Genomic DNA, 22,389 nt, shown 5'->3' on the forward strand with positions numbered 1-22,389 from the left:
TCCTACAGTCCAAGGAGAGAGACTGACACTTTTAGGGAGATTTATTCACAAGTGTTTGAATAACTAGTTCAAATTAGATTGCTAACTAGGTTAAATAAGTAGTTCATATTAAATGGCTAGTTAGATTAATTAAATTAAGGATTATACTACTGTGCACTCTTTATTCAAAGTCCATTCTTACAACGCTAATTCAATCTGTTCAATAGAGGTGAAAATCAGGCTATCCACAAATCTTCTGCAAGTCCCAGCATTACTTAATTCCAGAAACCCCTCTTCATTTTTAGCCTCCTGTTTAAACTTATAGCTGAAAAGCTTTGCAGCCTGAGACATACCTACACCAACTCTGAAGCCTTAAAGTAATAAACAAAGGTGCTATTCTTTCTTGGGAATTCATGCCTTGAGAAACCCATGGATATGAGTGTGCCTTATTTCTACCAGTATAATTTAAAATAAAGAACTTTTTCAAGAGATTTGAGACTCAATATATATCCATCAAAGTACATAAAAGTAATAAAACATTCAGTGCAACCAACTTAAATGGATTAAAAAAATGAGATGCAATTACTATTGCCCAAAGTATAAACATCATTGAAGTGTGTCAAATCAGGTAAACTGCTGACATAACTTAAAGTTTAATACAGGTCATTTAAAGTCTCTGCCTCATAGGTAAAGGCTGCACATGAGAGCACACACTGTAATGCTATCTTTCCAAAAATAAAGAGAAGTTTTGAGGCAAGTGAAGTTATTTCCCATTTTAAATCTGCAATTAGATTTAAATCATTTGGTAAATCATTTCAAATAAGGCCTACATCTGTACACATATAAAACAAGTTCCAATTCAAGTCATATGTTGCTCGTAATGCATCTTGAAATGCATCATATCCCAAAATGAAGTCTGCTATTAACCCATTATTGAAAGGTGTTCATTTTCATGTCATCTCCCAAGGGAAAAAAAAAAAAAAAAGTTACATTAATGTGTTTGACACCTCTGCCAAAATCCCCTTTTACATGAACACAATTTCAGCAAATTTTAACTAAAATTACTTCCCATAAGAGGTGGACATCATCCCTACTTTTCCCAATTTCCTTTTAAAAATCTTAAAAAGAGAAAAGAACCTCAAAAAACTGTTGGATGATAAAATCATTAGTAAAACCTACTCACAAAGCAGAAGACAGAAAACACCTAGACCTCTACGGGGTATGTAAAATAGTTTGCAGTGTTTCAGTTTCATCAATCTATGAGGTACTGTAATTACTAAATTCTAACAAGAAAATATATGAAATACAAAAAAATTCTGATGATTCAGTCACAGAAGTTCAGGCTCAATTGATTTAAAGAGACAGTCTTAACTATCTAGAACCAAGATATACTGTGAGGACATTTATGAGATTTTTGGCTTGCATTGGAGATAAGATAAGCCTATCTTATCTCCAATGACCACACAGTTTATAGTGTTATTTCATTCAGAAGTAAAACAAGGCTTGTCATCAGAATTATTTGGATTATACAGAAATAAAGGTTAATTAAAGAAAATAATCATAACCAGGACCTTATACCTTACACTGATTGGAAACTACTATCTTTCACATCCTATATCTTGACAGATTTTTTTTCCTTAAAACCTGGAACAATCTCATACTATTTGTATAAAACATCATAATCATTTATAACATAAGTAACATATTAGACAAAACTAATGGAGTTCATTCTCTGCCATTGTATAGTATTTCTCGTATGAAGCTATTTTTCTAATCACTCTAGCGTTACTTTTTTGTTTAGTTTCCCCCAAAAGATTAACAACAAGCAAGCCCAATACAAATAATTATCTCCTGCACACCAACTGGCAGTTACAGATCATTTAAGTTCAATTGCTTTATGTAATATGTTGAAGCTAAACTGCCTTCTTATGCAGGAAACAGGAACAAGAGCATGGATACATGTCAGAAGCCAACTGGTTCTCCACTAGAACTACGCAATCCCAGCAACCCATCATTGAGCGCATTGTAAATTGAGCTCTTTTTACTACTGTCCATCTGCCAGCACTGAGATTGTACTGTCTTGAATAATACTTGTCTAATAAAGACTTAGGAAATCAAACTAGTGGAGAGCCACTGGCATTCATCACTATTGTCAGCAGCATGACAGGTACTACAAACCCTGCAAAACAGATTTGCACAGCTAAAGATTTAAAATATGCAGTCTCCAGTACTCAAAAGCTAGACTGAAATCTGCCAGTGTTGCTAGCATTTTTACCGTTGTTCTCATTACGCTTACTTTAATGTTTTATATACATATATGCACATATATAGATGTTTGCTGGCCGGCCTTTTAAACAGAATCCCACGATTTCACCTGTATCTTCCAAATGTACAGACAGACAGTAAGACACAGCACACATGGATAATGAGAAACTCAGAAATATTTATTTCCTGCTTCCATGAGAATGATGAGCTTAAGCGAACTCCTTTTTTCTCCTAACACTTTGTTAGCCAGAAATCTGAGGCATCCTGTGAGACTCCCATTTACCAGAAATAATATAATTCTCTGAATAGAAAATATTTGCACATTATTTCACAGATATTTGTGTTTTCTTGAAAAGGATACACACACTAAAAATAAAGTGAAAAAGCTATAACAAAAAGCAATCTAAATAGTATTGTGTGCTCCAAGTCTATTAAGGTTTTATTTGGTTGGTTGGTGGTTTTTTTCCCTTAAAAATAAAATAAATAAATAAATAAATAAATAGACAACCATTTTAACCCTGGATTTATGGATTTACACATTCCATTAAGTGTAACAACCATCTCAATCTCATATTCCATTACACATACTTTTATGATCTGATTTTGTGGATAGATAGCAAACTAATGCACTGGCCTGGTTTAAAGACCAAATTCACAGTTTTTAAATAAATTAGAAATTAAATTGCATTAGAAAGGATTCACCACAGATTAGTATCAGGTACCCTTGAACAGACCCTTCAAAATACATCAGTAGCTTCACTCTTCACAGTAGAAATACACTGTAGAAAAATATCACACAGAGCAAGCAAAACTCAGTAAACGTAAAAAACAAACAAACAAACAAAAAGGAATGAAATCACAACAATCAAGTCATTAGGGCTCAGCCCACCTTCCTCCACCCTAAAGTTGAAGACAAAGAGAATTAGACAAAACTACGCTCTTAAAATGCACTCAAAGGTACTTGTTCAATTGTAGAATGAGATCTGGTGCGTTACCAAAATATATATATCAAATAGACTGACATTTAAAGGCTTTAAAATTATTTCACTATTCTTAAACAAATTATCCTCTACATAGGCTTGCAACAAACACATCATCCGTTTGAAACACATAATTAACTAAACATTTATATTGCATTTTATGATTAGAAGATACCATACCTCTGTCTGAAGTATGGCAGCTCTCTGTTCTTTGGCAGTAAGTGACTCTTTAAGCACTTCAATGTGTTGCTTGCAGTCTGAATTCTGATTGCTAAGGGTTTCAAGCTTAGTTTGTAAGGCAAGAAGTTCTGATTCTTTTTTTGAGAGTTCTTGTTTCAGTTGGTCAATCTGTAATGGGGCAAATAAAAGGTTAGATCATTAATTGCATTTTCAATTCATAGTTGCACCTGAAACCCGAACGGTGAGAAAGACCAGAATATAATACAACTCAGACACCTCCTGTAAATTCTAGAAGAGAATTAAGATGTGAACTTTTAACAGTCAAAACTTCCAGTGAGTTTCATGTATTTTCAAGGAACCTGTTTTTGATTGTCCTGCTCTTGTCAAAGTTAAAAAAGGAAACTCTTAAAGCTTAAACATGATGATTTGGCCTATAAATTCACCACAGACCTCACTTAACTTCAAAGGACTTTATCGTCTGTGAGGCAAGTCTGGCAGGACAGAAAATATGCATAGGAAAAAAAGTTTTCATAGAAGTATAAAGTCAATCCAATAGCCTATTCCTTCCAACTGTGATTCTTGTGACATAAGTTATCATTGGTCCAAGTGAATCAAGGATTTTAGGAGCCCTATGAGGCAAAGCAGGCATCTTAGTAAGGAGCGGAAAGCAGGGAAATAGAACGTTAGCCTTACTTTTCTTGCAAATTTGTTGCTCTCCCACTATCCCCACCTCCTTTTTTTACTCTCTGGCATGGAATCCTCAGGCACTAGGAAAGTCAAGCCAAAGAGATTATCTTAAGAAAGGTCTGGGGAAAATGTGGAAAAAGAGTTCCACAGAGTGAAAGCTCTATGGTATTTTTAAAAGCATATCCCTAGGGGAAATAGCAGAAACCCATTCACTAAGGAGGAGCTTCTGAATTCTGCAGGAGGTTCATCAGTAAATGACATGGAATTGTGATTATTCTTCCCTTTCTACAATGCTGAGTGGAAAGGGTGGCCACAGAATGTGAAAGTGTGGTGGATTTAGAAAATGAAATCCAAGCAAAGCACTGGACAATATACAGAGCAATGCTAAAGGATGGTGAATTAGGTGACATGTAACTGTTCTTTTTAAAGTTCTGTGAAATAACACTGGTCACCAGAAGAGTTCAGATGTGTCATCTCATGAAGATTATTTGAAATAAAACTCCTCAGTGCATCTGCATAATTCAGAGAAACCACGTTTACTTGGAAAGTTTTCTTGTTGACTGTAAGGCCTAAACAGCTTTCTTGAAAATTCAAGTTTCAGTTCTGCAATTACCAATGAAATCATAGACCAGCATTCTCTTCCTTCATTTCCATCCCAACAGACATTGAGATGCGTAAGTCTAGAAGGGCTAGATAGAACATTAATCAAAAGTCTGCAAGAAAAAATGAATGAATATATATATTCATACGTAATTATGTATATCCACAGGTTGAGCCTACTCAACCACATCCTAAATATCCACATGCTAAAATATTTCACAGATTCCATACTGTATAGCAGAGTCACCAGAAATATATTTCTGGTGAGCAAACTATTTCTAGTTTGTTCAAAATTGCATTTTTCTACATTGTTTCCTTAAAAATTCACTAAATTATTTCTTTCAATGATGTGCAAAACAATACATGTATTTCTTATTTCCCTCTGTAAGTCTCAGTATGTCTGCCTACCTGGCTAACATATTTGGCCAGCCACCCCTGAGCTACCATATAAAATCAAGAATCTATACTAGCACTATAAGCAATCACCTTCACAATCTGAAAATATCAAAATAAGAAAAGGAGCATACAAAAAAAAAAAAAAAAAAAAAAAGTAAAGAAAATGTAAAAAGTGCCGTTAAGAAACTGCTAGAGAAGAATTTCTCTTGAAAGCAAACCACCTTCTTCCATTCCTTGCCAGAACATGTAAGCAGGTATGGAAACTGAGACAGAAACGTATATGAAATGAACAACGGAAAAATTTGTCTACAATATATAAAGACAAAAATTAGATCTGCAAACAATCTGAATTACATCACATGCTTTATATGAGACCCATGTGAACATCGCAGACACTTCTAAAAACTCACTTTTTTCCATGACACAACCCACACCCTGAGAAAGAAACAACATCCCACCCCTTCCTCCACCTACCCCACGCCCCCTCTCCCCCAAAAAAGAAGGTTGATTTTCACTGCAGGTATTTTCTTTGTGTTTCAGAAATAGAATCTGTTCCTTCGTTCTGACTACAGCACATACAAATTGCCAGAAGTTTAAAAATGTGTTATAGCTCTCAAAAAATAAAATCTGTTCAATAATTATGCTTTTGGCTGGTGTTTTATTAAAATAAAGTATAGGGATGAAAATGTAATGAAACTTCAATTTAAAAAAAATAAAGTATCAAAAATAACAAAGGCATAACAACAAACCATGTTACTTTTAAAAATGAAATTTTTACTCCTGGGTATATTTGCTTTCTAAAAGTTCTGCATAAGCTATTAGTGTGTAAAAAAATGCAACAGGGCCTGAAATAATGTTGTCTCAAGCAGATGTGCATACATTTTCACTTTGCTATATTTTAAGTGGTGCAGAAGACCAAGAGTCACGACCTTGTGACCTCAGTACAAAAAAAAAAAAAAAGAAAAAAAAAAAGGCAAGAACATTTTTGTACTTTATTAAGACTACAATGAAGATAACATAAAACTCTAAGTGCTATGGCATTCATCGAACTCTCTCCCCTGATTATGACCTTCCCATTTCATGCATGTAATTTGCCTGTCACCGCTTTTTCAACATTGCCCAAAATGATCTTGTTTCATCTCCTTAGCTGAAACCCCAGTTCCTTTGTCTTCTCAATGATTATCACTTCCTTCAATTTCAGTTTCTCGTATACTAGCATTTCAAGAAAACAATTATGATTTTCCTTACATTATTATTTTTACATACAAAAATCTTACCTGACATTACAGGGAGAAAGAAAACACATAATAAATAAATAAATAAATAGATAGATAGATAGATAGATAGATAAATAAATAAATAAAATCTGAACTTTTTCCCTGAATACTGCGTAAGTTAAAATTAATGGGCTAAAAATTTAAGTCAATAATTCCATTAAATGAAACTATGCTGATTTATCTATCATAATAACTTAGTCTTATAGGACAAGTGATAACTGGTTTTTCAATTGAAGAAATTAAGTGAAGGAAGAACAGCAATGCAAGTGAGTTTGCTGCACAGAGTAGACTAAAAGTCTATCTGTAGGTTCTACAGTCTATATTGTGCTTTTTTCTTTTTTTTTTTTTTTTTTTTTTTTTTTTTGAAAGGTTTTATAACATATCCAGACCTATCCACAAGAAATGCTGCTGTTTTTTTCTTGTATATTCTTTTACAGGATCACCTAGAATTTGCATGCTTCCTTCAAATAGTGTAAAGATCTGTTACTCATGGATGTTAATTACAGAGAGCATTGTTATAGTTCACTTCAACTTAATCAATTCTTAAAATTCAACTTAACTCTAATTTGCTGAAGTGATACTGAACGATCACTAGGTTTTCACACTCATTCTTGTAGATAACATGAGGGCTCTAATACTCAAAAGAACTACTTGAATTCTAGAGTGAAAACTCTCACCTGTAAAATGCAGCAGTATTCTTTCAAGTATCTGGCTGCTAACCAAAGAACAAAACCCAAACAGGGGAAGGAAGCATTGCAAAGCAGAAGTTAATTTTTTTTAAATGCATATCAATCCACATGCTTTCTTCAAGTTCTGATTAAGGATATTTGAAGTTTCATATCTCTTAGTCATGAAAAATTCAAGACTTGTTTTGACAACTTCCATATCACGTGAGCGATAACAATTTTTGTACTTTCAAATAGAGACCAAGAAGAGATACCATGAAGTTTTCTCATTTCTATAATTCTCCATTTCACAGCAAGTCAAAATTAAAGGCTATATGATTGTTAGCAGTGAATATTATTAAAAATTAAAAAAGGAACTCTTTCCAACATTCTCTGCATGCATGTGCAATAAATAATATTCTAAGTTGGCCTCCATTTAATGCCTTCCCTTTTACTTAAATCAAGAACAGATATATTTCAAGAATAAACATGAAGTATTAAGAGCTTTATAGCACCTAAGCTTGTTAACTGTGAGAAGAGTATTATTCTATTCTTTGCCATCAATCAGGACTTAAGTATCAGAATTTATCAACAATCTCTGGTTCCACAGATCAAGTACAGTTAAGGCCAGTTTGCTGACAGCTACATAAATATTTTTCCACATTGAAAGGTTCTGAGATAAAAATAATATCTTCTGCTACAAATCTTAATTTTAAGCAGAAAGAAAGGACTGGTGAAAGAAAACAGACAACATTTCATCAGAATGTGATATTTATCAAAGACCAGAAGTATTGTGAAAAAACAATGGCATGTTTACTAGTCTTCTAATTCATCTGCTTTCTGTATCACAGAAATACAATGAACCTCTTCCTCTCAAACACCTTAGAATATAGTTAACAAAATATTAGGCTTTATGCAATATTTTTAAGCAATAGATTTGGCTTTAGGGTATTAGTTTTGTTGTAAATTACTATAACTGGATTGCTTAAAATTTAACCATGTTTAAATGGGCAAAACAATTTTCTTGACAATAATACCTCTTAAGAGCAAGTATCTTGTCAAGAAGATAAGAAGGGTCTACTACACACACAATAAAAACCTATGAAAATAAGAGAAGTCAAATTCTCTGGAAGGTGCTGTCTGTTTCATTCTCTGACCATAGACAAGCTGCATACTTTCCCAGAATGTTAGTCTGCCCAACTCCAAAAGGTTGACAATGCTATTTATCTACCTGTTATTGCAAACTTTGTACTTTAACTGCAATATTGCTGAGTATCATTAATGTCAAGAGAAAGTGGTAGAAGCCACTTATCTCCTCCTCTTTTGCTTACGTGGCCACTAGAGAGGTAACAGCAGATCCTTCTCCAATTTTTCAGAGCTGCAAGTATACATTTCAGAAAAAAATGGATCAATCCATTTCAAGTCCCTAGAAAAAAAAACAAAAAAGTCCCATACAAAACTAAAAAAAAAAAAAAAAAAAAAAGAGCCTAAATATTATACAAAACTAAAAAAAAAAAAAAATAATAACTAGGATGAAAAGACTTAAGTGTGAGATTCATTAATAATCTTGACTACTAAAGGTTTTTGCCCAGATTTTATTCTTCCATTATGGTCACATTTTAATATTACTGCAAAAAATGAGATAGCTGTTTTTTCCACTTCATGCTGTTGCTGCATTTTTCTCCCCATGTTAGTTTATCTTACAAGTTAAAAAAAAATTATTTCCAAAACCTGAATTTTAAATGAGAATGGTAGCATCAACTTCAGTCTCTGTATTTTTTTATTTCATTTTATATTTTAAACAAGTACCTAAAGTTATTATTTTATAATTTCATGAACAAAATGTTCAAGGTGAGTAGCTGGGAATAAACCACTACAAAAATGTAATATATAATGTAAATATATATTTAATAGACTTTTAAGGTAATTTCAAAAAAAAAAACATTAGAAAAGTAGTATTAGAACTCAAGAAAAGACTATTTGGAGAGAAGTCATCTTTACCTAGAGAGCCATCAGGCAGGTTGAAATTAAAGGAGGTAAAAAAGTCCATCCAGAACAACAATTTAGGCATCAAGATTTACTTGTGATGAAATTTAAAATAATGAACAAGAAATTCTGCTTAGCAAGCCTGATACCAAGAAAATGTGTACTACACATTTATTATCTGCTTGCAGTCTACTTGGTTATCTATGTACAATGATTTGAAATGAAGAGGACACTGTCATTACAAAGTAATTAAATTGCAAGTCATTAAAATGCTAAAAACTTAAAATTTGGCATCAGCAGTCCTTACTGTAAAACTACTATGAAAACAAGAAAAGAAAAAGGCACAACTAAAACTGTGCCAAAATGTTGCAAATCAAAATGATGAGATAATTCATTCAACATTAGAACACCGAACAGAAGAAAGAGAAAAGGGAACATTATATGAAGACTAAGGATTGCAGTTGTCTCCACAGAAGTATTGGAATATGCACTTTCTTACCTCTCTGAAGTCAAAATATAAATGAATTCTTATTTAATCAAAATGCTTCACTTCTCTATAGCTAGTGAGTACCACATAGCAGAGGTTTACCGATGAAAGATATGCAGAGAGCTACTTCTGTTGAAAAAGGTCTAGTTAAAACTTGTGTTCACATTATTTAAACACCGTTAAGATATTAATAGACCTTACCTTATTTTTCATGAACTTTGAGTGACTCTTGTAAACTTCTATTTGTTTTATTTCTTCTTCTCGGTCTTCTGTATTCAGAACTCCATTTGTCTTTAACATCTGTATTTCATCTTCAAGATCTCTTATATTGCGCTCAAGTGAAGCTATTTTTGTATCCTGAATTATATAAAAAAGAGTATTGAAAAAGTATATGAAACTTGTATATTAAGGCATAAAAATGTTTCTGTACCTGCAGAAACATCAAATAATAAGACAGCAAAAATAGGTAGTAAAAATACAGATGGCATATACACCATCATAAACCAAGAGTAATTCTATTGATATCGATTTAAAGAAACAGATTTTAGATCTCTTTAACCAGCACCAAAAAAAAAAAAAAAAAAAATGCAATGCTATGTTCTATAGCATTATATAGAGAGAACATTTTCTGGTCAAAATCCTCTCTATGTTCCTACATGGTTAGGAATGAAGGGAGAAGGAGAGATGCTCTATTTGATAACATACTTTGATTGCTCTCCTAACCACTTAGGTCTGGCTATTATTCCAAGCTCTTAATAACAAAGGATAAGTTCAGCCTAGAGAGACCAGTCCATCATCCCTTGAAGAAGACAAGCCACTTCATTATGTGACTGCCTAAGGCAGTTTCCAATTTTGATTGGAGTTTATGCTTCTGTCTGCTGTCAGGGGAAAGAAAGGTTGTTTCCTCACATGCTTTTTCTCCAGCCACATCATTAAGAGGAGATTTAGCACTTTTTATTATGAGTTCCAAAAAAATAAACAAACCCACAAATACACAACCACTCAAAACTTTTGTATCACAGACAATAGCTGCAATTTGTGCCAGCACAGCACTGACAATATCCAGTGGGTTTTTTTCCCCTTGTTGCCAGCCATTTTGAAATTGAATATACCTCTTCAGTGAGATTTAGAAAGATTTTTTTAAAAAACATGATTACACCAAGCAGAAGCAGAAGAGGACTGTGTCAGGGTTTACTTGCAAGAACTTAACCCATACAAATCCAGAAGACTTGAGAGATAGCATCCAGTGATTTTAAGACAACTGGCTGATGTCCTCACAAGGATGCTGTCTACCGTCTTTGAAAAATCATGAAAACTGGGGGAAATTCCTGACAACAAGAGGAAGAAAAATGTTGCACAGGCTCATATCCTGAGAAGCATTCTTGGACAAGATTCATCATAAAGGAGAAGGTAATTGGGACAGTCAGTATGGATTTACCAAACGTAAATCATGCCTGACCAACCAAATTGCTGTTTTAGACAAAATTTTTAAGTTTGTGGATGTGGATGAAGAATTAATAGTGAATGCCATTTACATCAGCTTTAGCAAGGCATTGAACAGTTTCACAGAACATTCTTATATTCAGGTCAAGATGTTATGGTCTGGACAGGTGATCAAATAGCAAGATGAAAAAAAAAGGTTGTATGATCAGGCTTAGAGGGTATTGTTCAATAGGTTCTATTCTACCTGGAAGCCAGTAACAAGAACACCATGGGGTCAAATTGGGACCTGTCCCATTAAGTATCTTTAACAGTGACCTGAAAGAGGTGACAAAGCACTTGCTCACAAGCCCTGTGGATGACACCAAGCTGGGAGACCGGTGAATATGCTCAATGGCAGGGCTGCCACCCAAAGGGACCTATAGAACCTATAAAGGTTGGATGGGTGGACAACCAGGAACCTTAGAAAATCAAAGAAAAACAAATGCAAAGTCCTGTGCCTGGCAAGGAAGAACCCCTTGCAGCTGTACTCGCCAGGGACTGACTGCCCTGGGAGCAGTTCTGCTGGAAAGGATTGGAGGATGCTGGTGGACACAGCAAGCCTAAGGAGCCAGCAATGTATGCTGGCAGCAAAGGCAGAAAGCAGCATCCTGGGCTGCATTAATATGAGCACAGACACTAAGTAGATCAAGGAAAGACACATTTATTGGACTGTGCTTACAGTACTGCATCCAGTTTTATGCCATGCAGTACAAGACATTGATAAACTTGAGTAAGCTCAGCAGGGGGCCAAGGGGGTTGGAGTACTTGCCCTCAAAGAAGAGGCTGAGGAAACTGGGATTGTTCAGCCTGGAGAAGAGAAGGCTTCGAGGCAGGCGTAAAAACAGCCATCCAGTACAAGTATTACATTTTGAGAATAAGCATTTGAACAGTTTGCCCAGTGAAGCGTAGTCCATCCCTGGAGGTTTTCAAGATATGACATGATAAAACCCTGAGCATCTCTCTTCACCTGGTCATGAGACAATTCTCAAATAGATATGAATTTCAAGGTGACAGAAAGAATTTTTAACCAAATTAAAAAAAAAAATGTTTAAAAAAATCTAATTCCATTTATGCATATATTAAAAAAAAAAAAAAAAAAAAGTAAATCCTACATCACAGAAAATATCAGAAAATCACTATACTATGGCTATAGCAAGCAGGAAAACACAAACCTCATTTAAAATGGATGAAAATTAGCATCAGGGTGAAAGCATGTTTCTTCACTGAAAGACCAAACATTCATTAAACAGTTTTGTTCCATCAAACAATCAGAGCCACAGTAACAAGTTTCTACTGATAGAGGTATGGGTGTAACAGTCCAATCATACACAGAGAATGGCTCTAAAATAAGCAACAGGGTAAGCACTTACTTACAACCATATAAAGTGGTCAAGAAATTTTTTCACACATCAGAATCCTGATAAATATGCTTAGCCAGCTCCTTCCCAGATAATTCAGAAGTCCAGAGCACAAAATAACACTTTAAAAAAAAATCAGTCATAAGATGATGTGAGTGGGGAATAATACTTGTCAGATTTTGCATACTGCTAACATTGAAGAAACAGGAAAATATACATCTAGCTTGCTGCTGAATTCAGTCACTTGCAGCACACTTTGATATACTACTTTTCACTAGCAGATATGTTTCTGAGTTGTAAAACTATGCATATACACCATGCATCCTGTATGAAAAGCTTAAGTGTGCTTTTAATCCAGACAAGAGCTCAGTTTATCTGAAAAGATTTAAAACTTTTTGAGACAAAGGAATTTCAAATAGAAGTTGAGGAGAGCTATCTTCCATGACAGCAAAAATACTTCAGGTTTATAGAGATAAAAATAATGCACTTTGAAGGGGATGATCAAACCCCTTCATCTGTTTTTACAAGATTCCAAATCAACTGCATCCCTTTTTGGAAAAGGACCTACAGTCAAAAAAATAAAAAAATGTCAGAACACAAAGGAAGCAAAAATAATTGTTGGAATATAAAACCTACTGCTCCTTATCTTTTACCTCACTAGCTGTTTGTTTTCTGGAAAATAACTGATACTGAAAATGTTGATGATGATCTTAATCAGCAGTTCATATTTTTATTTTTTGAAGGACATGTTCAAAGAGAAAGTATTCTTACCAAAAATTATTTAAAAACACCAAGGAGCTGACCAGGGATGCAAGGAATAAATACAAATAAATGAATAAAACACACAAAGTTCTGGAAGATTTCCAATCATTTTTAAAGTAATATGCATGTATCTAATGTAATAATGGTGTTGTTTGTTTGCTTGAATGATAAATTTTCAAGTTCTTATTTTAACATACAGGCAAAATGCAACTTTAATTAGTAGCTTTAGCATTAATAACATTTCCAATAGGATTAGAGTACAAACGTTTCCTAAAATGTTTATTAATATTTGTCCAAGCAATCAGTGTTACTTATGCCATAGAGCAAAGGCCATATGAGTAATCACACACACACACACACACACACACACATAAAAAAAAAAGTAATCTCTCTATTGAAAGCAAACAGCTTTCACATGAGAGAAAACAGACTTTTCTTTTTTCACAGGATAACTGTTCTATTCACAGAACATTTTATAAAAATTATAAAAAAGTAAAGTAAAAGTTTAGGCTGGAAAGAAAATAAAATGCAAGAACACTTATTACACTTTATCATTTGGATAAACTGCATGAAAAGAAAATTACTGAAAAAGAAAAAATTAAAAGCTATCAGGCTGAGGTAGAACAATAAATACAGTGATTGTTGAAGCTCTCACAGACACTGCAATCAAACCAGGTTCTGCCATCAGACATCTTTTTAGAAGCTTTCTATTTCTGCTACTGAAGATAAAAGCAATATTGAAGTTTCATTGCCCTTTAGAATGATTTTGCCCTAAGTAAATTAATACTTACTTACATGACTTGTTATGACATATCATCTGGGAGTAGTCTTCATCAAATCTCTCCAGGTAAGTCTTTAAGAGTCTATTTTCTATTGTTTGATTTTTTTTCTTATATACCATATTTACATTTTACACATTTGCAAATATAATATGGCAGAAATAATTCAAAACACATTAGCCTGTTTCACTCTTTTGAAGGTTTATTCATCAGAGAATAACATTTAAGCTTTATGAAAAATATAAAACAAAGTAAATAAAATGCTTCCAAAATTTATCACAAGTTTGAGTTCTCAAAGGACACGTTTATTTTCAATCAGATCTCTGTGTACTGTGATTAGAGCTGTGTACACTAGTTTTCCTATCTCCAGAAAAAAAAAAAAACTGGCACTGTCAGTTCAGTATTAACTTCTTATTGGAACATAATCTAGAAATTGAGAGAAAAAAAATGAAAACTAAAATCTGTTTTAGAATCAAAACCATCAGTGATAAGTCCGGAGAGGAGCCAGACTTCACCTTCACTGGCTGTTCAAGGTGTCAAAGGTACCGCTTCCTACGTATGAACAATACAGGACTGATAATTCTGCAAATACACCAGACAGGCAGCTGGATTGCCCAGCAAACCTGTAAGTTTCCTGTCTGGACAGCTACTAGAAAGCAAGGAAGGTGGTAGCTCAAACTTAATACAGACAGCCTGGAGCTCCCATTGGGTACTGTGACGGGTGGATTTGGGTTGGCTTACAGGATAGGTAGAATGTCTCATAACTTTGCTTTCACTGAAAGTTTTGACAGAGTAGGCACATTCCCATAAACTCTTCTGATTCTGCTGAATCAGCATTTTCCCACAGAAAATTTCAGTTGGAAGCTTTTCAACCAGCTCTTGTTGTGGCACGGGGTCTGGCAATCCTTCAGAAACTGAAATAGGAACAGATGCTTTATTTCCTTCAAACCTCTAAGACTTATCTTCATTAGCAGCATTCACTAAGTGGGTCTGTGTAGAATCACTAAGAAGATTCCTTTGCAGCCCTATGAAGGAAGAAGCTTAGTATTAAGTAGTACTAATAAACATCTTCTGCATTCTACAACAATGCAGCTTTTCTGCAGTTTTCGTGTCAGGCCTTTCGTGTATATCTCTGGTAAAAGACACAAGGTTATATAGCAGGATTTACTATATAGATCAGGGTACTCACTCTATCTGTCCCCTCCTTCCTGCAATAACCAATACTTCTACATCTTCTGTGTTATTAGAACAATGTTGCAGACATTCTGTGAGAGGGCAGGGCTGTTGACTCCTTGGCCTAGCACAAATTCACCTCTTTGGAACATGAAACTCAACAAGTAATTGTCCTGATGCTAATGAAGAAAATAACATTTCACAATACAAAGGAGAGCAACCCAACAAATGAGTTTCTACGGTAAAGTTTCAAGAATCTGGAAATAAGATCTTATATTTCCAGCCCCTACCAAAAAAATAAATAAATAGTAAGGCAAAAAATATATACTGTATCAGTCTTTCATCCTCTGAAACGATGAGTAAGAAAAAAAAAATTGCTACTCTTATATAATTTCAAATACATTTGGTACATTTAATAAACTATGCCTATGAAAAATTTTGCTTGTAGAGCATTCCACAAGCAATCAGCAACAAATATTTGAAATTTCACATTTAATAAAACTTGTATGTCAGTGTGCAAATACACAAATACTATACACAACTAGTCTTACCATAAATTTTTCCAATTTAATGCAGTGAATATTGAGGTTTATTTCTGAAGACAAGGGGAAGTGAAATCTCATGCAATCTTAAAAATAGGAGTATATTGCACTGCAAACACACACACACTTTTGCAGAACCAAACCCATACCTGAAATATCAAAGCTGGATCAATACATAAAGATGGCTCTTTCTGCAAGTAAGGTAAACCACAGATATTTTCATTTACAGCTTACCAGCTTAAGACTTCTTAATTCATGTTGTTAAACGATATAAATTTCAGGATAGTCAATGCTGTACAGTTAGGATGAGCTTTATGTTATCAGTAGGCAACTCATTCTGATTTTTGCTCTCAATATCACTGGTTTAAGTCTGGAACTGTGAACAAGATGAGTAAATTTTGACCTAGTGGTAAACAATTTGGATGTAAGTTGTAAGCGAAGATATCAGTGACCTGGCATCTGCCTGCAAACAAAACTCAAGGAAGTATGCATGGGTGCAATGTCAATTTGTCAATTAAAGGAATGCATTTCAATACATTGGCTTTATTTTGTGCTTTAGCAGACAAAGATTTAGGCATGAGAAAAAAAAAAAAAAGTTACTTGTTCCGGTGAAAAAAAAAATATATATATTCTGGCTTTCTATTCAACACAAATCATAAAATTACATGAAAGCTGTTAGATATTTATTTACACCTTATATTAGTGTGCATTTGCTACCTCTAGCTTCCACATGCTGTATTTTGTATTTTTGTATTTATTTTCAGGACTTGAGAGGCCTCTTTTATATGAAGATACCTCATGTAGGTTATCTACAGACTATAATCTCTTTTCTATCTACGGAGCTCTAACTTTATCTCTTTGATATACACAAAAAAACTAAACTCCTAAAGTTATTCATTATAATGCATGCTTGATAAACTTTTTTAAACATTCTAATGACTTTTGTCTGAACACTACCCAGTTTATCAACATGGTTTTTTTTAATCCATTGACATTAAAAGAAAACACGGCCTTCCAGTAACTGTTGTACATGTGCCAAACGTAAGTTCTCCTTTACACTCCTAATTAAGGTCTTAAAGATAGAGGTAGGGTGGCATTTCATCTTGTCATTTTATAGAAATTTTGTATAAAATACAACAACTATCACTGAGTATCTAACAGGGACTCATCTTACTTCAAAATTCTGTTAAACACTTCAATCAACAAATATTATTCTCTGAGCTTTATAAACAACTAAACCAGGTCTTGCTTACATGCCTAATTATCAGTAAAATTTCCTGTAACATAATTCCAGTGTCATTCTGTAAACATGGAAGATTCAGGACAGAGCGCCTGCTAGAGACTCTCCATGAGAGAACAGAGCTTTAGGCAACTGTTGAATAATTTCTTCTTTAAAGGAAGTTTATGCTGTGAACTTGACAAATAAAGGAACTGGCTAACCCAACAACAATCTCCATAAATATGAGTTATTTATATGAAAAGTATTCTGAAAAATTCTTACAAGGGGAAATACAACCGTCAGCTACTGAGATGCTGCAAAAGAGGAAGGGACAGTGTTTTCCAACCCATCAAACCCACAGCACTAGAGTCAGGAAACATTCTGCCCCTACCTTTAATTTGCCTATTCTTTTACCCTTGCTCTCTGCCTTAGTTACAGATCACTGGAATTACTCATTGTGGAAAGTACAAGAAGAATCCACTGACTCTATATGTCTTTATAACACTGCAATGAGAGGAAAACCATTCAGAATGTCTTTTTGAACTCATTCCTATTCAAGAAATGCTATGCATCAATTAAAGCACCCAGGCTTCCATTTCATATTCAATGTGTAGCTGACTCAATTCATTCAAACAGAATGGCTGTGGGACCTTCCTTTCCAGCATACTTGAAGGGTTAAAAGTTTTTATTTTTAGCCAAATCTCTAATGTCTCTTCAGAATCTTCCTACCCAAGAGAGATGGAAGCCAAGAGAAACAGGCATGTGTCCTTGGACAAGAGGTACGACAGATGGGGAAAGGGATAGGAAGTATTCAGCAGTGGCAAAGCCAGAAGAAGACCATGGGAAAGAATAGAAGTAGTTTGTGAGTAGGGAAAACTGCCTCCTGGTAGAGCCTGGGGAGCCAGGGATGGGACTGTGACAAAAACTAGTGTGAAGGGGAAGTGAAATGCACTGAGTGTGATAAAGAGAAATGTCTACCTGCTTGGAGCCTTGGCAAGGTGGGGGGAGGGTATGGGATCAGCTTGCCATATTAGAGGGCAATCCTCCCCCTCCTTCTATCCTCAACATTGCAGGGAAATTATTGCTTCAATGCTCGATCATTTAAAACAAATGTTTCACTTTTTTTTTTTTTTTTTCAAAACAAATGTGTCCTGGATTAAGAGAATTTAAATTTGCAAATTTTCCAAAGCTGGGATTTCTAATGAAAACTGCTGATTAATCATGTAGATTTCAACATCTTCTTTTCAATATTAGACCTACTTTAGAAAGGGCAACCTCAAAGCAGTGCTCAGAGCAAAAGACAGACCTGTGTGCCTTGGAGCTGAGGGGCAGCTCCACCTCTGAATGCTCCAGCAACATGATTACAGCCTCTCCCATGACAAATGAAAGCCCTGGTTATTACAAAGATCAGATTTTTTATAAACAGAAGATGACACTATTCCCAGCTCTCCTGGGACACAAAGACTGTCTTCCTGAACAGACACTGTAAGAGTAGCTCTAACTATACATTTACATTTTTGTATTTTCTGTATGTGTCCCCACCCCATCCCATACTCCCTCGTTCTTTTCAAAGAATTCTAGTACACAAAGAGGAATTGGGAATTATTTTGTAAACATAACTTTTTTTTTCTTGTTACATTTTGTTGATAACCCACATGGAAGACCATAAACTATTCTAAGCACACTATTTCAGTATCACAAAAATATTAAATTTGTTATACTGAATATTAATAGGAAGGAAAAAAAAAAAAAAAAAACAGGTTTCTCAGCTAGTGTCCTACTTTGCCAAAATACACGTTTAAATTTCATACAGACTTCTGAACTGGAATAAATAGTGAAATTCCAAGGAAAATGCACATAAGATTATGGAATATTGAAATTGAAGTATCTTCTCTGCTGTTCATATAATCCAAACTAATTATTATCCATTAATAGGCAGATACTGCATTTAGGAATTTACTGCTGCTGTTGTCACTGTGTGTTAACTGCAACCTTCAGACATACTGAACTCATTTGCTCATAACAGAAGTCACTGGCAAAATGAGACCTTTAATTTGCACTTCTTTCAAGACTGAAATGAAAGACCACCATTAATGTATTTGAGGCAGCATCACAGATTATCCTGAGCATGGTATTTTTCTTAAAGACAGATTCCAGATTCATAGCATTATGTGAAAATATCTTTTTAAATTAGCTTTTTTTTTTTCTTTCATTATTGTGGGAAGAAAAGCCACAACATTTCAGTAATATTATATATCAAGAAGAATAAACTGTGTTTAGGACTAAGATAGGTGTTTCATCACATTTTGTCATACCACTACTGATACAAAAAATATGTTCCTTAAGTTGGATGTAAAACAGTGACCAAATAACCACCAACGGAAGTATTGTTAGCCCTCCTGAAACTTTTGTTTGTTTGGTCTCAGGTTTGGGGGTTTAGTTTTCCTGAGGCATAGGGGGAGTTGGTTTGTGGTATTTGAGTCTTTTAAAAAGTAACATTTAATTCTCATTACTCAGCAATGCTGTGCTTGTTTTTTAATCAAGTCTTACCAAGAAAACAAAATAAGGATGGTGGAGATTTTTAACACTCATTTTAAACAACATAGTGTTTCACTAAGCTCTAGAGAACTCACACATTTGTAGAGTGAAGACAAGGTTGTCTGCTTACAAAAGTAAAATAAAGCTGCAAGTGACTTTTACTGACAAATAGAAAATAGGCTATACAAAATCCAGTTAATAGCTGATAAAAGCCCTTCCCCACCAACAAATGCTTCTACTCTAGTTTGACAGTAGTTACCATGATCAGTCTTGGCAAACCACAAATAGTTTTCAAAAAGAGAAGTAGTACTTCTTTAATGCAGGAACATGAGTAATATTCAGCTCAGTGCTGAACAATCAGTAAATTATCAGTACAGATAAGAATAGCTGCTATTTGTGATGTCAACTTATAGTGTTCTGTGAGTACTCTGTTATGGCTTAGATCTGCCTTCATTTACACAGATTTCTTACTATAATTCTACAGATTTTCATGATGATGCTTCTTGTTATATCAATTTCATATTCCAAAACCATGCACACATTATTTTTACTTACAAATAAAGCTCTTATGCTTTTCTGTATAATTTCTGCATTATTTCATTATTAAAACACTTGAGAGCCAGTCCTTTATACTACAGAATAAATGGGCCAGACTTGGAAATAAGGAAAAACAATAGGAGAAATTGCTATGTAAATGTTTTCTGAATAGCACTACTCCAAATTTGTCTGAAATACACAACTGACATGTATATGTCTAAGATACGAAATCTAGTATGCCAGTTTGTTCATTTACAAGAGTTTTGATTAATTTGTAATGAACTCGACTTTTTATAGAAACAAGTGAAGAGAAAGACAAATATTTATCAAGTGTCTTTAAAAGAAACACATTTCTGCCTTCAGAAAGGCAGCTTTATAAGTTTACCAAGTATATGTTTTATATGTATGAAATTACAGGCCTTCAGATTTCATCTCTTTTCATCCCTAGCTCTGGACAGTAATGGATGCAGAATAATTTTGGTTTAAAGGTTGGAGAAAGAAATACTTATTATTCTTAGCTTCACAGCAAAGTAAATTGAAAAGTAAAAGCAAACATTTAATAGTAAAAGTTATAAACTGAGTAGCTGTGGGTTAACCCTGGCTGGCAGCTGAGCAGCACACAGTGGCATGCTCACTCTCCCTCAGTGGGGTGGGGAAGAAAATCAGAAGGGCAAAAGTGAGAAAACTTGTTCTTTGAGATAAGGCTAGTTTAATAGACAAAGAAAAACTATGTGTGCTAGCAAAACATACAGAATTCATTCGTTAATTCCCATCAACAGGCAGACGTTTAGCCATTTCCAGGAAAACAGGGTTTCATCACACATCTGCTCTGTGGGAAGATAAATGCCGTAACTCTGAATGCTCCCCCCACTTCAGTTTCACTGAATAGCATGCCATTATATGGTATGGAATATCCCTCTGCTCAACTGAGGCCAGCTGTCCCAGCTGCATTCCCACCTTGACTCTTGTCCACCTGCAGCCTGTTCGCTGGGAGGGTGGAGTGAGAAACAGAGAAAGCCTTGATGCTGTATAAGCATAGCTCAGCAACAACTAAAATAGCTGAGCTATCAATTGGTGTTTTGGTCACTAATCCCAACCAGCACCTTACAGACTGCTATGAAGAAAATTACCTCCATCCCAGCCATTCAAGCTAAAAAAATGAATGTATAGGAAAACATGCAAAGACCATACCTTCATTTCAATAACTGTTTGAAGAGCCTTTGTCTTTGCTGGCTCAGGCTGAAGTTGGGTTCTTCTATGTAACTCCTGTGGAGGGACACGATAGAAATAAGCCTGATGACTCATCTTTCCATTATTTTAATCACTCATGAACGTATTGCAGCAAAACAGAAGTCTGATTATTAGAGCATGCAACTCCAAATGCTACAGGTGCTTCCCTCTCTATAATCCCTCTAACACCACTGTAGTCCCTTTCTTATATTACAGTCAAGTCTGCTGGCACATGCACTATTACTGAAACCTCTATCAATAATTAATGTCAACTGTGACAAAGCCAGCAAGTAATTTCTTAGTCCAAATGCAACACTGCTGTTTCTGCCTAGATATCAAAATTTAGTCCATTCAGTTGTGCTACTAGTTCAAATACTGTTAAGAGTCATGTACATGTAAAATCTTCTACTGTTGTTTCATTTTAGTTTTTCCACTGATACCTGAAATAAGCGATTTAAAAACATTATATTTAAATTTGATGTTTTAAGGATAGTAATTACATAGTGGGCTGATGCAACATCCTCTACATTAGCAATAACATTTCAGTTTTCACATTTTCGTATTTTTTACTCATTGTACTGAACACAAAGCAGAAAAAGATTTTAATCATTAGATAAGACATACAATTAACAGAATTAGTGCCTACTGGTCATTGTAAAAAGAGAGAACAAAGATGGCATCACTCAGGCTCTTACAAAACACAGTTGTATCTTGGTCTAAGGTATCACAAAAAAAATGCACATTTACATAGAGCAATGTAGAGCTGTAATGAAACATTACTTCAGAATTTGATGATGCTTATACCCCTCCTACAAACGGTCCAACCAATTTGTAAGAAACCAAAATAGGACAGACTTGGCCATACACAGTTCCCCTCAAAAGGGCAGGACTGCCAAGGCAGATATCTTTCTCACCCTGGTTTTCCTGCACATCAGTGCTCTACATTCACACTTGAGCTAACTTTATAACAATGACCAATACATTTTTGCCTGGTAGGCTGAGAAGCTGGATGCGTTCACTGAAAGACAGGTTAACTGACTCCAGAACCTGAGCTATTGTGTATTCCAAATCGTGCTTCTCCCAGATCGTCTTGAAATTCAGGAAAAAGAGTAATCAAAAAACATAACACCGTGATCCTTATCATCTTCACCATTACATAGTGCAAATATTCACTATTTGTACAGTACCTACCAATGACACCTTAGCCAATAACCAAACCTCCTAAGAATCCCAGCAATGTAAGTAATTACGAAGAAGAGAAATAATG

General features: G+C 34.6%; 1 protein-coding gene across 18 annotated transcripts in view; it reads right to left on the reverse strand.

Moving 5' to 3' along the window:
* ERC2 (ELKS/RAB6-interacting/CAST family member 2) overlaps positions 1 to 22,389 on the reverse strand; it is a 547,528-nt gene that overhangs the window by 396,826 nt on the left and 128,313 nt on the right. For 17 of the 18 annotated variants that reach the window (XR_014696352.1, XR_014696353.1, XR_014696354.1 and 14 more), the window contains 3 exons: positions 21,084 to 21,158; positions 9,704 to 9,859; positions 3,405 to 3,572 (listed from right to left, as the gene is read on the reverse strand). The exons of the other annotated variant lie outside the window; for it this stretch is intronic. Coding sequence is in view for 3 of the 17 variants with exons in the window: in XM_084530654.1 (XP_084386780.1) it covers positions 3,405 to 3,572; positions 9,704 to 9,859; positions 21,084 to 21,158 (399 nt within the window). In the remaining 14 variants the exon portion in view is untranslated. The remainder of the gene's footprint in view (positions 1 to 3,404; positions 3,573 to 9,703; positions 9,860 to 21,083; positions 21,159 to 22,389) is intronic. 18 annotated transcript variants of the gene reach the window in all.

Source organism: Aythya ferina (assembly GCF_964211825.1).
Source record: "Aythya ferina genome assembly, chromosome: 10".
NCBI classification, from domain to species: domain Eukaryota; kingdom Metazoa; phylum Chordata; class Aves; order Anseriformes; family Anatidae; genus Aythya; species Aythya ferina.